The sequence below is a fragment of the Bufo bufo genome, chromosome 2 (genome assembly GCF_905171765.1).
Source record: "Bufo bufo chromosome 2, aBufBuf1.1, whole genome shotgun sequence".
NCBI lineage: Eukaryota > Metazoa > Chordata > Amphibia > Anura > Bufonidae > Bufo > Bufo bufo.
This window is the reverse complement of record NC_053390.1, coordinates 841,099,313-841,114,996: the sequence shown is the minus strand read 5'-3', so window position 1 is coordinate 841,114,996 and position 15,684 is coordinate 841,099,313. Positions and strand designations below refer to the sequence as shown.

At 42.3% G+C, this 15,684-nt stretch overlaps 1 protein-coding gene across 1 annotated transcript in view; it reads left to right on the top strand.

Annotated features, from left to right (window-relative positions):
• The first annotated feature begins 375 nt into the window (after nucleotides 1–375).
• LOC120991866 (pepsin A-like) overlaps nucleotides 376–15,684 on the top strand; it is a 126,188-nt gene continuing 110,879 nt past the window's right edge. The window contains exons 1-2 of the mRNA XM_040420616.1: nucleotides 376–588; nucleotides 8,553–8,697. Coding sequence (XP_040276550.1) covers nucleotides 536–588; nucleotides 8,553–8,697 — 198 coding nt within the window. The 5' untranslated portion in view covers nucleotides 376–535. The remainder of the gene's footprint in view (nucleotides 589–8,552; nucleotides 8,698–15,684) is intronic.

Here is a 15,684-nt window from a genome sequence, read left to right as displayed (position 1 = left end):
AGTTGCAAGAACAGCTGGGCAAGTGTGCATGCTGGGAGTTGTAGTTTCACAGCAGCTGAAGCGCCGGGGTTGCTGATCCCTGGTCTATGGGGTCACTTGGGGGTCGTTTGTGTCCAGTATGCAGCTCATCTGAGGCTTCTGTTACTTTCGGGGTTCTGCTCATATAATGGACACATTAGTGCAGATGTGAACGATGCCTTAACCGTATTAAATCTGTCTGGAAGCTCTGGTTCTGACCCATGTACATGTCTATAGACACTCTACAAATATACAGCTGGGCAGCCGGCGATGTAGAAGAGGTGAATATTCCTACATCTTTCAATCTGCACCACTGATCCCAGCCATGAAAGCCTCTTCCAGACCATGAAAAGTGTGAGCTGAATATTATCTGATGGGACGCTCTGCAGAGCCAATGAACTGCGCTCTGTGCTGGTTTACTGCAGGCGAGGGAGTGTTTGTGTGAACAAGGCTGGATGAAGGGCAACATATCAGATCATACCAGCCTAGAGAAGACCTCCTCCGCTCTCCAGACACCATGAGGTTTCTGCTGCTCTTGGCTTCGGTGACCATTGCTCAAGCTTTAGTGCAGTAAGTACAGTCCATGTCTCCATCATGTCATGGAGAAGACTTTGTGGTGACCACACTTCCTCAGTAGCAGCAATGCACCAGCATCAATCTTGTGCATGCTCTCATTTCTAGATTATAATGTATGCATCTGTAAATCATAGTCAAGGTCTGAGCAGAGCTTCTAGACTGGGGACTCCACAGCTCCTGCCTGAACAAAAGGTTCTAGAGAGGACCGAGGCATCTTAAGAGATGTCAGAGGAGTCTGGAGGACAAAAAGGAGTTTGAAGGCGCCAGAGGGATCTGAGAAAACAAAGGTGCCTGGAGGAGAAAGGTATATCTGGGGAGGACAAAGAACTGTGGAGGGGGCAAAGGTGTCTGGAGGAGAACGGGAAGTCTGCAGGGGACTGAGGATTCTGGAGGAGAGAAATGGGAGTCTGGAGAGGGTAGTGGAGTTTGAAAAAACTGGTATGGAAATGGACAGATGAGTCTGGAAGGGGAATAATGTGTCTGGAAGAGATAGAGCAGTCTGGAGGAAAAAAGTAACTCCTGAGAGGAACATGAGTCTGGAGGTGACAGAGGACACTGGGGAGAGAAAGAGGGGACTGGAGGAGAGAGAGGAATCTGGAGAGGGTCGTGTAGTTTAAAGAGGACAAAGGGTCTGGAGGTGGAAGGAGGAGCCTGGAGGGGGCAAAAGTGCCTGAAGGAGATGAAGTAGTGTGAAGGAGAAAGGGGAAACTGGAGAGGAAAAAGGAGTCTGGAGGGGACAGAGGAGTCTGGAGGAGAAGGCAGGCAGGAGAAGACAATGGAATCCAGAAAAGGACAGAAGACTTTGAAGGGGAAAGGAGAATTGAGAGCACAGAGGGGTCTGGAGGTAGACAGAAGGGTCCTAAGGAGGAATCTGCAGATAAAAAAAAGGTCTAGAGGGTAAAGGGCAGTCCGTACAGGACGGAGTAGTCTGGAGGGGACAAATGTGTTTGAAGGAAGGACAAAGGAGTCTGGAGGGACAGATAAGTCTGAAGGAGATATAGGGGTCTGGAGGGGACAGATAAGTCTGAAGAAGATATAGGGTCTGGAGGGACAGATAAGTCTGAAGGAGATATAGGGGTCTGGGGGAACAGATAAGTCTGAAGGAGATATAGGGTCTGGAGGGACAGATAAGTCTGAAGGAGATATAGGGTCTGGGGGAACAGATCAGTCTGAAGGAGATATAGGGTCTGGAGAGACAGATAAGTCTGAAGGAGATATAGGGTCTGGAGAGACAGATAAGTCTGAAGGAGATATAGGGGTCTGGAGGGACAGATAAGTCTGAAGGAGACATAGGGTCAGGAGGGACAGCTAAGTCTGAAGGAGATATAGGGGTCTGGGGGAACAGATAAGTCTGAAGGAGATATAGGGGTCTGGAGGGACAGATAAGTCTGAAGGAGATATAGGGGTCTGGAGGGACAGATAAGTCTGAAGGAGATATAGGGTCTGGAGGGACAGATAGGTCTGAAGGAGATATAGGGTCTGGAGAGACAGATAAGTCTGAAGGAGATATACGGTCTGGAGAGACAGATAAGTCTGAAGGAGATATAGGGGTCTGGAGGGACAGATAAGTCTGAAGGAGATATAGGGGTCTGGAGGGACAGATAAGTCTGAAGAAGATATAGGGGTCTGGAGGAACAGATCAGTCTGAAGGAGATATAGGGGTCTGGAGGGACAGATAAGTCTGAAGAAGATATAGGGGTCTGGAGGGACAGATAAGTCTGAAGGAGATATAGGGTCTGGGGGAACAGATCAGTCTGAAGGAGATATAGGGTCTGGAGAGACAGATAAGTCTGAAGGAGATATAGGGTCTGGAGAGACAGATAAGTCTGAAGGAGATATAGGGTCTGGAGGGACAGATAAGTCTGAAGGAGATATAGGGTCTGGAGGGACAGATAAGTCTGAAGGAGATATAGGGTCTGGAGGGACAGATAAGTCTGAAGGAGATATAGGGTCTGGAGGGACAGATAAGTCTGAAGGAGATATAGGGTCTGGAGGGACAGATAAGTCTGAAGGAGATATAGGGGTCTGGGGGAACAGATAAGTCTGAAGGAGATATAGGGTCTGGAGGGACAGATACGTCTGAAGGAGATATAGGGGTCTGGAGGGACAGATAAGTCTGAAGGAGATATAGGGGTCTGGAGGGACAGATAAGTCTGAAGGAGATATAGGGTCTGGAGGGACAGATAAGTCTGAAGGAGATATAGGGTCTGGAGAGACAGATAAGTCTGAAGGAGATATACGGTCTGGAGAGACAGATAAGTCTGAAGGAGATATAGGGGTCTGGAGGGACAGATAAGTCTGAAGGAGATATAGGGGTCTGGAGGGACAGATAAGTCTGAAGAAGATATAGGGGTCTGGAGGAACAGATCAGTCTGAAGGAGATATAGGGGTCTGGAGGGACAGATAAGTCTGAAGAAGATATAGGGGTCTGGAGGGACAGATAAGTCTGAAGGAGATATAGGGTCTGGGGGAAGAGATCAGTCTGAAGGAGATATAGGGTCTGGAGAGACAGATAAGTCTGAAGGAGATATAGGGTCTGGAGAGACAGATATATCTGAAGGAGATATAGGGTCTGGAGGGACAGATAAGTCTGAAGGAGATATAGGGTCTGGAGGGACAGATCAGTCTGAAGGAGATATAGGGTCTGGAGGGACAGATAAGTCTGAAGGAGATATAGGGGTCTGGAGGGACAGATAAGTCTGAAGGAGATATAGGGTCTGGAGGGACAGATAAGTCTGAAGGAGATATAGGGTCTGGAGGGACAGATAAGTCTGAAGGAGATATAGGGTCTGGAGGGACAGATAAGTCTGAAGGAGATATAGGGTCTGGAGGGACAGATAAGTCTGAAGGAGATATAGGGGTCTGCAGGGACAGATAAGTCTGAAGGAGATATAGGGTCTGGAGGGACAGATCAGTCTGAAGGATATATAGGGGTCTGGAGGGAGAGATAAGTCTGAAGGAGATATAGGGTCTGGAGGGACAGATAAGTCTGAAGGAGATATAGGGGTCTGGAGGGACAGATAAGTCTGAAGGAGATATAGGGTCTGGAGGGACAGATAAGTCTGAAGGAGATATAGGGGTCTGGAGGGACAGATAAGTCTGAAGGAGATATAGGGTCTGGAGGGACAGATAAGTCTGAAGGAGATATAGGGTCTGGAGGGACAGATAAGTCTGAAGGAGATATAGGGGTCTGGAGGGACAGATAAGTCTGAAGGAGATATAGGGGTCTGGAGGGACAGATGAGTCTGAAGGAGATATAGGGTCTGGAGAGACAGATAAGTCTGAAGGAGATATATGGTTTGGAGGGACAGATGAGTCTAAAGGAGATATAGGGGTCTGGAGGGACAGATAAGTCTGAAGGAGATATAGGGGTCTGGAGGGACAGATAAGTCTGAAGGAGATATAGGGGTCTGGAGGGACAGATGAGTCTGAAGGAGATATAGGGTCTGGAGAGACAGATAAGTCTGAAGGAGATATAGGGGTCTGGAGGGACAGATAAGTCTGAAGAAGATATAGGGTCTGGAGGGACAGATAAGTCTGAAGGAGATATAGGGGTCTGGAGGGACAGATAAGTCTAAAGGAGATATAGGGTCTGGAGAGACAGATAAGTCTGAAGGAGATATAGGGGTCTGGAGGAACAGATAAGTCTGAAGAAGATATAGGGTCTGGAGGGACAGATAAGTCTGAAGGAGATATAGGGGTCTGGGGGAACAGATAAGTCTGAAGGAGATATAGGGTCTGGAGGGACAGATACGTCTGAAGGAGATATAGGGGTCTGGAGGGACAGATAAGTCTGAAGGAGATATAGGGGTCTGGAGGGACAGATAAGTCTGAAGGAGATATAGGGTCTGGAGGGACAGATAAGTCTGAAGGAGATATAGGGTCTGGAGAGACAGATAAGTCTGAAGGAGATATACGGTCTGGAGAGACAGATAAGTCTGAAGGAGATATAGGGGTCTGGAGGGACAGATAAGTCTGAAGGAGATATAGGGGTCTGGAGGGACAGATAAGTCTGAAGAAGATATAGGGGTCTGGAGGAACAGATAAGTCTAAAGAAGATATAGGGGTCTGGAGGGACAGATAAGTCTGAAGAAGATATAGGGGTCTGGAGGGACAGATAAGTCTGAAGGAGATATAGGGTCTGGAGGGACAGATAAGTCTGAAGAAGATATAGGGGTCTGGAGGGACAGATAAGTCTGAAGGAGATATAGGGTCTGGAGGGACAGATAAGTCTGAAGGAGATATAGGGTCTGGAGGGACAGATAAGTCTGAAGGAGATATAGGGTCTGGAGGGACAGATAAGTCTGAAGGAGATATAGGGTCTGGAGGGACAGATAAGTCTGAAGGAGATATAGGGGTCTGGAGGGACAGATAAGTCTGAAGGAGATATAGCGTCTGGAGGGACAGATCAGTCTGAAGGAGATATAGGGGTCTGGAGGGACAGATAAGTCTGAAGGAGATATAGGGTCTGGAGGGACAGATAAGTCTGAAGGAGATATAGGGGTCTGGAGGGACAGATAAGTCTGAAGGAGATATAGGGTCTGGAGGGACAGATAAGTCTGAAGGAGATATAGGGGTCTGGAGGGACAGATAAGTCTGAAGGAGATATAGGGTCTGGAGGGACAGATAAGTCTGAAGGAGATATAGGGTCTGGAGGGACAGATAAGTCTGAAGGAGATATAGGGTCTGGAGGGACAGATAAGTCTGAAGGAGATATAGGGGTCTGGGGGAACAGATAAGTCTGAAGGAGATATAGGGTCTGGAGGGACAGATAAGTCTGAAGGAGATATAGGGGTCTGGAGGGACAGATAAGTCTGAAGGAGATATAGGGTCTGGAGGGACAGATAAGTCTGAAGGAGATATAGGGTCTGGAGGGACAGATAAGTCTGAAGGAGATATAGGGGTCTGGAGGGACAGATAAGTCTGAAGGAGATATAGGGTCTGGAGGGACAGATAAGTCTGAAGGAGATATAGGGTCTGGAGGGACAGATAAGTCTGAAGGAGATATAGGGGTCTGGAGGGACAGAGGAGTTTGAAGGGGAAGGAGGAATCTGGAGAGGACAGAGGTTCTTGAGGTGGGGGGGGGGGTACAGGAGGGAAATGTCACTTATCTTCCCTATGGGTCAGTATCTGATATATAAAGCTGATTGTATGTATGTTTGTATGTCCGCTAAAGGAATCCGCACTGTCACATTTACAATCAAGAAATTTGGCACACAGGTACAACAGGTGTCCGGGAAGGTGCTGGGTCTCAGCTGTCTAGCACGTCCCATTCCTGAGAAACCTCCCCCCCCCACACAAATATGGCACATCACATGACCTACATTAGCCAATAGGAGAATGCAAGTCTTTCTCTTCATATCCCCACTGCCTTCACACGGTCACATGACCCATATCAGCCAATAGAAGCTCGCAGGCTCTTATTCTCCACATACACACAGTTCTACTGCAGGTTTCCATAACAACCCAGCTATTTTTGTTCACTGCTGTAGGTCACCTTTAAAGGGGCAGGGCGCTGTAAATGACACTGTTAAGGGAGCAGGGTGCGGTGGAGGTCACAGTTAAGGGGACGGTCCGCTATGGAGGTCAGTGTTAAGGGGCAGATTGCTGTAGAGGCCACTGTTACGAGGGTACGGTGTTGTGGAAATCACTGTTAAGGAGATGGGGTACTGTGGAGGTCACTAATAATGGGGCAGGCGCTGTGGAGGTCACTGTTAAGGGGGCAGGGAACAGTGAAGGTCACAGTTAAGGGGACGGTTCGCAATGGAGGTCAGTGTTAAGGGGCAGGGTGCTGTAGTGGTAACTTAAGGTGGCGGGGTGTTGTGGAGTTCACAAATAAAGGGGCGTCCGCTGTGGAGGTTACTGTTAAGGGAGGAGGGGAATGTGGAGGCCACTATTAAAGGGGCAGCGGGTACTGTGGGGTCACTGTTAAGGCAGCGGGGTACAGTGAAGGTCACTGTTAAGGCAGCGGGGTACTGTGGGGTTACTGTTTATGCAGCGGGGTACAGTGGAGGTCACTGTTAAGGCAGCCGGGTACAGTGGAGGTCACTGTTAAGGCAGCCGGGTACAGTGGATGTCACTGTTAAGGCAGCGGGGTACAGTGGAGGTCACTGTTAAGGCAGCGGGGTACAGTGGAGGTCACTGTTAGGGCAGCGGGGTACAGTGGAGGTCACTGTTAAGGCAGCGGGGTACAGTGGAGGTCACTGTTAGGGCAGCGGGGTACAGTGGAGGTCACTGTTAGGGCAGCGGGGTACAGTGGAGGTCACTGTTAAGGCAGCGGGGTACAGTGGAGGTCACTGTTAAGGCAGCGGGGTACAGTAGGGTCACTGTTAAGGCAGCGGGGTACAGTGGAGGTCACTGTTAAGGCAGCGGGGTACAGTGAAGGTCACTGTTAAGGCAGCGGGGTACAGTGGAGTTCACTGTTAGGGCAGCGGGGTACAGTGGAGTTCACTGTTAGGGCAGCGGGGTACAGTGAAGGTCACTGTTAAGGCAGCGGGGTACAGTGGAGTTCACTGTTAGGGCAGCGGGGTACAGTGGAGTTTACTGTTAGGGCAGCGGGGTACAGTGGAGTTCACTGTTAGGGCAGCGGGGTACAGTGGAGGTCACTGTTAAAGCAGCGGGGTACAGTGAAGGTCACTGTTTATGCAGCGGGGTACAGTGGAGGTCACTGTTAAGGCAGCGGGGTAAAGTGGAGTTCACTGTTAAGGCAGCGGGGTACAGTGGAGGTCACTGTTAAGGCAGCGGGGTACAGTGGAGGTCACTGTTAAGGCAGCGGGGTACAGTGGAGGTCACTGTTAAGGCAGCGGGGTACAGTGGAGTTCACTGTTAAGGCAGCGGGGTACAGTGGAGGTCACTGTTAAGGCAGCGGGGTACAGTAGAGGTCACTGTTAAGGCAGCGGGGGTACAGTGGAGGTCACTGTTAGGGCAGCAGGGTACAGTGGAGGTCACTGTTAGGGCAGCGGGGTACAGTGGAGGTCACTGTTAGGGCAGCGGGGTACAGTTGAGTTCACTGCTAGGGCAGCGGGGTACAGTGGAGGTCACTGTTAGGGCAGCGGGGTACAGTTGAGTTCACTGCTAGGGCAGCGGGGTACAGTGGAGGTCACTGTTAGGGCAGCGGGGTACTGTGGAGGTCACTGTTAGGGCAGCGGGGTACAGTGGAGTTCACTGTTAAGGCAGCGGGGTACAGTGGAGGTCACTGTTAAGGCAGCGGGGTACAGTGGAGTTCACTGTTAAGGCAGCGGGGTACAGTGGAGGTCACTGTTAAGGCAGCGGGGTACAGTAGAGGTCACTGTTAAGGCAGCGGGGTACAGTGGAGGTCACTGTTAAGGCAGCGGGGTACAGTGGAGGTCACTGTTAGGGCAGCGGGGTACAGTGAAGGTCACTGTTAGGGCAGCGGGGTACAGTGGAGTTCACTGCTAGGGCAGCGGGGTACAGTGGAGGTCACTGTTAAGGCAGCGGGGTACAGTGGAGGTCACTGTTAAGGCAGCGGGGTACAGTGGAGGTCACTGTTAAGGCAGCGGGGTACAGTGGAGTTCACTGTGAAAGGGGCAGTCGCTGTGGAGGTCTCTGTTTAAAGGGTGGGAATGGTGGAGGTCACAATTAAGGGGACTATAACCTATGGTCAGTGTAAAAGGGCGGGTTCTGCAGAGGGCACTGTTAAGGGGGTGGGCCCTGTGGAGGTCATAAAACTAAATATCTTCCCAGTACAGTTCTCTATATGTGTGGTGGAAATGCCCTGGAACTGAGTGGTATCAAATGGGGGAGGGGGGGGGGGGGGTCGAAGTCATTAATCAGAGGTTGTAAATGGACCCTGTAACAAGTTGTGAACTCGATGCCTTGGAGACTTTAGAGGAACAAGTTACAGGAAGTGACCTCTCAGCATAAACCTCCTCCATTTTCAGGCAGAATCTCTGGCCATTATATAGAGGTATAATAATTACTATATTATATGTCTGTAGTGTCCCCCTGATCAGAAGTAAGTCCCTGAGGAGGACTCTACAAGAACATGGACGTCTGGGAGAAGTTCTGTCACAGGATATCTACAGTAAATACGCCCCCGAGGATCAGGAAGCCGTGACGGAGCCGCTAGTCAACTACATGGACGTAAGTGGTATCCTATTATATAACATGAGATATATAATGGAAGAGCCGTCATGTATATCACATACAGGGCTCTATATATAATGTAATAACCCCTGTGACTATTACACATCAGATATATATATATATAATGGAGGAGCCGTCATGTATATCACATACAGAGCTCTATATATAATGTAATAACCCCTGTGACTATTACACATCAGATATATATATATATATATATATAATGGAGGAGCCGTCATGTATATCACATACGGAGCTCTATATATAATGTAATAACCCCTGTGACTATTACACATCAGATATATATATATATAATGGAGGAGCCGTCATGTATATCACATACAGGGCTCTATATATAATGTAATAACCCCTGTGACTATTACACATCAGAGATATATATATATATATATAATGGAGGAGCCGTCATGTATATCACATACGGAGCTCTATATATAATGTAATAACCCCTGTGACTATTACACATCAGATATATATATAATGGAGGAGCCGTCATGTATATCACATACAGGGCTCTATATATAATGTAATAACCCCTGTGACTATTACACATCAGATATATATATAATGGAGGAGCCGTCATGTATATCACATACAGAGCTCTATATATAATGTAATAACCCCTGTGACTATTACACATCAGATATATATATATATAATGGAGGAGCCGTCATGTATATCACATACAGGGCTCTATATATAATGTAATAACCCCTGTGACTATTACACATCAGATATATATATAATGGAGGAGCCGTCATGTATATCACATACAGAGCTCTATATATAATGTAATAACCCCTGTGACTATTACACATCAGATATATATATATATAATGGAGGAGCCGTCATGTATATCACATACAGAGCTCTATATATAATGTAATAACCCCTGTGACTATTACACATCAGATATATATATAATGGAGGAGCCGTCATGTATATCACATACAGGGCTCTATATATAATGTAATAACTCCTGTGACTATTACACATCAGATATATATATAATGGAGGAGCCGTCATGTATATCACATACAGGGCTCTATATATAATGTAATAACTCCTGTGACTATTACACATCAGATATATATATATATACAATGGAGGAGCCGTCATGTATATCACATACAGGGCTCTATATATAATGTAATAACCCCTGTGACTATTACACATCAGATATATATATAATGGAGGAGCCGTCATGTATATCACATACAGGGCTCTATATATAATGTAATAACCTCTGTGACTATTACACATCAGATATATATATAATGGAGGAGCCGTCATGTATATCACATACAGAGCTCTATATATAATGTAATAACCCCTGTGACTATTACACATCAGATATATATATATATACAATGGAGGAGCCGTCATGTATATCACATACAGGGCTCTATATATAATGTAATAACCCCTGTGACTATTACACATCAGATATATATATATAATGGAGGAGCCGTCATGTATATCACATACAGAGCTCTATATATAATGTAATAACCCCTGTGACTATTACACATCAGATATATATATAATGGAGGAGCCGTCATGTATATCACATACAGAGCTCTATATATAATGTAATAACCCCTGTGACTATTACACATCAGATATATATATAATGGAGGAGCCGTCATGTATATCACATACAGGGCTCTATATATAATGTAATAACCCCTGTGACTATTACACATCAGATATATATATAATGGAGGAGCCGTCATGTATATCACATACAGGGCTCTATATATAATGTAATAACCCCTGTGACTATTACACATCAGATATATATATAATGGAGGAGCCGTCATGTATATCACATACAGGGCTCTATATATAATGTAATAACCCCTGTGACTATTACACATCAGATATATATATATATACAATGGAGGAGCCGTCATGTATATCACATACAGGGCTCTATATATAATGTAATAACCTCTGTGACTATTACACATCAGATATATATATAATGGAGGAGCCGTCATGTATATCACATACAGGGCTCTATATATAATGTAATAACCTCTGTGACTATTACACATCAGATATATATATAATGGAGGAGCCGTCATGTATATCACATACAGAGCTCCATATATAATGTAATAACCCCTGTGACTATTACACATCAGATATATATATATATATAATGGAGGAGCCGTCATGTATATCACATACAGGGCTATATATATAATGTAATAACCTGTGTGACTATTACACATCAGATATATATATATAATGGAGGAGCCGTCATGTATATCACATACAGGGCTCTATGTATAATGTAATAACCCCTGTGACTATTACACATCAGATATATATATATATATAATGGAGGAGCCGTCATGTATATCACATACAGGGCTCTATATATAATGTAATAACCCTGTGACTATTACACATCAGATATATATATAATGGAGGAGCCGTCATGTATATCACATACAGAGCTCTATATATAATGTAATAACCCCTGTGACTATTACACATCAGATATATATATATATATATATATATAATGGAGGAGCCGTCATGTATATCACATACAGAGCTCTATATATAATGTAATAACCCCTGTGACTATTACACATCAGATATATATATAATGGAGGAGCCGTCATGTATATCACATACAGGGCTCTATATATAATGTAATAACCCCTGTGACTATTACACATCAGATATATATATAATGGAGGAGCCGTCATGTATATCACATACAGAGCTCTATATATAATGTAATAAGCCCTGTGACAATTACACATCAGATATATATATATAATGGAGGAGCCGTCATGTATATCACATACAGAGCTCTATATATAATGTAATAACTCCTGTGACTATTACACATCAGATATATATATATATAATGGAGGAGCCGTCATGAATATCACATACAGGGCTCTATATATAATGTAATAACTCCTGTGACTATTACACATCAGATATATATATATAATGGAGGAGCCGTCATGTATATCACATACAGGGCTCTATATATAATGTAATAACCCCTGTGACTATTACACATCAGATATATATATATATATAATGGAGGAGCCGTTATGTATATCACATACAGAGCTCTATATATAATGTAATAACCCCTGTGACTATTACACATCAGATATATATATATATATATATATAATGGAGGAGCTGTCATGTATATCACATACAGGGCTCTATATATAATGTAATAACCTCTGTGACTATTACACATCAGATATATATATATAATGGAGGAGCCGTCATGTATATCACATACAGGGCTCTATATATAATGTAATAACCCCTGTGACTATTACACATCAGATATATATATATATATATAATGGAGGAGCCGTCATGTATATCACATACAGGGCTCTATATAATGTAATAACTCCTGTGACTATTACACATCAGATATATATATAATGGAGGAGCCGTCATGTATATCACATACAGAGCTCTATATATAATGTAATAACCTCTGTGACTATTACACATCAGATATATATATATATATATAATGGAGGAGCTGTCATGTATATCACATACAGGGCTCTATATATAATGTAATAACCCCTGTGACTATTACACATCAGATATATATATATATAATGGAGGAGCCGTCATGTATATCACATACAGGGCTCTATATATAATGTAATAACCCCTGTGACTATTACACATCAGATATATATATATAATGGAGGAGCCATCATGTATATCACATACAGAGCTCTATATATAATGTAATAACCCCTGTGACTATTACACATCAGATATATATATAATGGAGGAGCCGTCATGTATATCACATACAGAGCTCTATATATAATGTAATAACCTCTGTGACTATTACACATCAGATATATATATATATATAATGGAGGAGCTGTCATGTATATCACATACAGGGCTCTATATATAATGTAATAACCCCTGTGACTATTACACATCAGATATATATATAATGGAGGAGCCGTCATGTATATCACATACAGAGCTCTATATATAATGTAATAACCCCTGTGACTATTACACATCAGATATATATATATATATAATGGAGGAGCCGTCATGTATATCACATACAGAGCTCTATATATAATGTAATAACCCCTGTGACTATTACACATCAGATATATATATATAATGGAGGAGCCGTCATGTATATCACATACAGAGCTCTATATATAATGTAATAACCCCTGTGACTATTACACATCAGATATATATATATATAATGGAGGAGCCGTCATGTATATCACATACAGGGCTCTATATATAATGTAATAACCCCTGTGACTATTACACATCAGATATATATATAATGGAGGAGCCGTCATGTATATCACATACAGGGCTCTATATATAATGTAATAACCCCTGTGACTATTACACATCAGATATATATATAATGGAGGAGCCGTCATGTATATCACATACAGAGCTCTATATATAATGTTATAACCTCTGTGACTATTACACATCAGATATATATATATATAATGGAGGAGCTGTCATGTATATCACATACAGGGCTCTATATATAATGTAATAACCATTGTGACTATTACACATCAGATATATATATACAATGGAGGAGCCGTCATGTATATCACATACAGAGCTCTATATATAATGTAATAACCCCTGTGACTATTACACATCAGATATATATATATATAATGGAGGAGCCGTCATGTATATCACATACAGGGCTCTATATATAATGTAATAACCCCTGTGACTATTACACATCAGATATATATATATATAATGGAGGAGCCGTCATGTATATCACATACAGAGCTCTATATATAATGTAATAACCCCTGTGACTATTACACATCAGATATATATATATATAATGGAGGAGCCGTCATGTATATCACATACAGAGCTCTATATATAATGTAATAACCCCTGTGACTATTACACATCAGATATATATATATATATATATAATGGAGGAGCCGTCATGTATATCACATACAGAGTTCTATATATAATGTAATAACCCCTGTGACTATTACACATCAGATATATATATAATGGAGGAGCCTCATGTATATCACATACAGGGCTCTATATATAATGTAATAACTCCTGTGACTATTACACATCAGATATATATATAATGGAGGAGCCATCATGTATATCACATACAGAGCTCTATATATAATGTAATAACTCCTGTGACTATTACACATCAGATATATATATAATGGAGGAGCCGTCATGTATATCACATACAGGGCTCTATATATAATGTAATAACTCCTGTGACTATTACACATCAGATATATATATATATACAATGGAGGAGCCGTCATGTATATCACATACAGGGCTCTATATATAATGTAATAACCCCTGTGACTATTACACATCAGATATATATATATAATGGAGGAGCCGTCATGTATATCACATACAGAGCTCTATATATAATGTAATAACCCCTGTGACTATTACACCTCAGATATATATATAATGGAGGAGCCGTCATGTATATCACATACAGAGCTCTATATATAATGTAATAACCCCTGTGACTATTACACATCAGATATATATATAATGGAGGAGCCGTCATGTATATCACATACAGAGCTCTATATATAATGTAATAACCCCTGTGACTATTACACATCAGATATATATATAATGGAGGAGCCGTCATGTATATCACATACAGGGCTCTATATATAATGTAATAACCCCTGTGACTATTACACATCAGATATATATATAATGGAGGAGCCGTCATGTATATCACATACAGGGCTCTATATATAATGTAATAACCCCTGTGACTATTACACATCAGATATATATATAATGGAGGAGCCGTCATGTATATCACATACAGGGCTCTATATATAATGTAATAACCCCTGTGACTATTACACATCAGATATATATATATATATACAATGGAGGAGCCGTCATGTATATCACATACAGGGCTCTATATATAATGTAATACCCTCTGTGACTATTACACATCAGATATATATATAATGGAGGAGCCGTCATGTATATCACATACAGGGCTCTATATATAATGTAATAACCTCTGTGACTATTACACATCAGATATATATATAATGGAGGAGCCGTCATGTATATCACATACAGAGCTCCATATATAATGTAATAACCCCTGTGACTATTACACATCAGATATATATATATATATAATGGAGGAGCCGTCATGTATATCACATACAGGGCTATATATATAATGTAATAACCTGTGTGACTATTACACATCAGATATATATATATAATGGAGGAGCCGTCATGTATATCACATACAGGGCTCTATGTATAATGTAATAACCCCTGTGACTATTACACATCAGATATATATATATATATAATGGAGGAGCCGTCATGTATATCACATACAGGGCTCTATATATAATGTAATAACCCTGTGACTATTACACATCAGATATATATATAATGGAGGAGCCGTCATGTATATCACATACAGGGCTCTATATATAATGTAATAACCCTGTGACTATTACACATCAGATATATATATAATGGAGGAGCCGTCATGTATATCACATACAGAGCTCTATATATAATGTAATAACCCCTGTGACTATTACACATCAGATATATATATATATATATATATATAATGGAGGAGCCGTCATGTATATCACATACAGAGCTCTATATATAATGTAATAACCCCTGTGACTATTACACATCAGATATATATATAATGGAGGAGCCGTCATGTATATCACATACAGGGCTCTATATATAATGTAATAAGCCCTGTGACAATTACACATCAGATATATATATATAATGGAGGAGCCGTCATGTATATCACATACAGAGCTCTATATATAATGTAATAACTCCTGTGACTATTACACATCAGATATATATATATATAATGGAGGAGCCGTCATGAATATCACA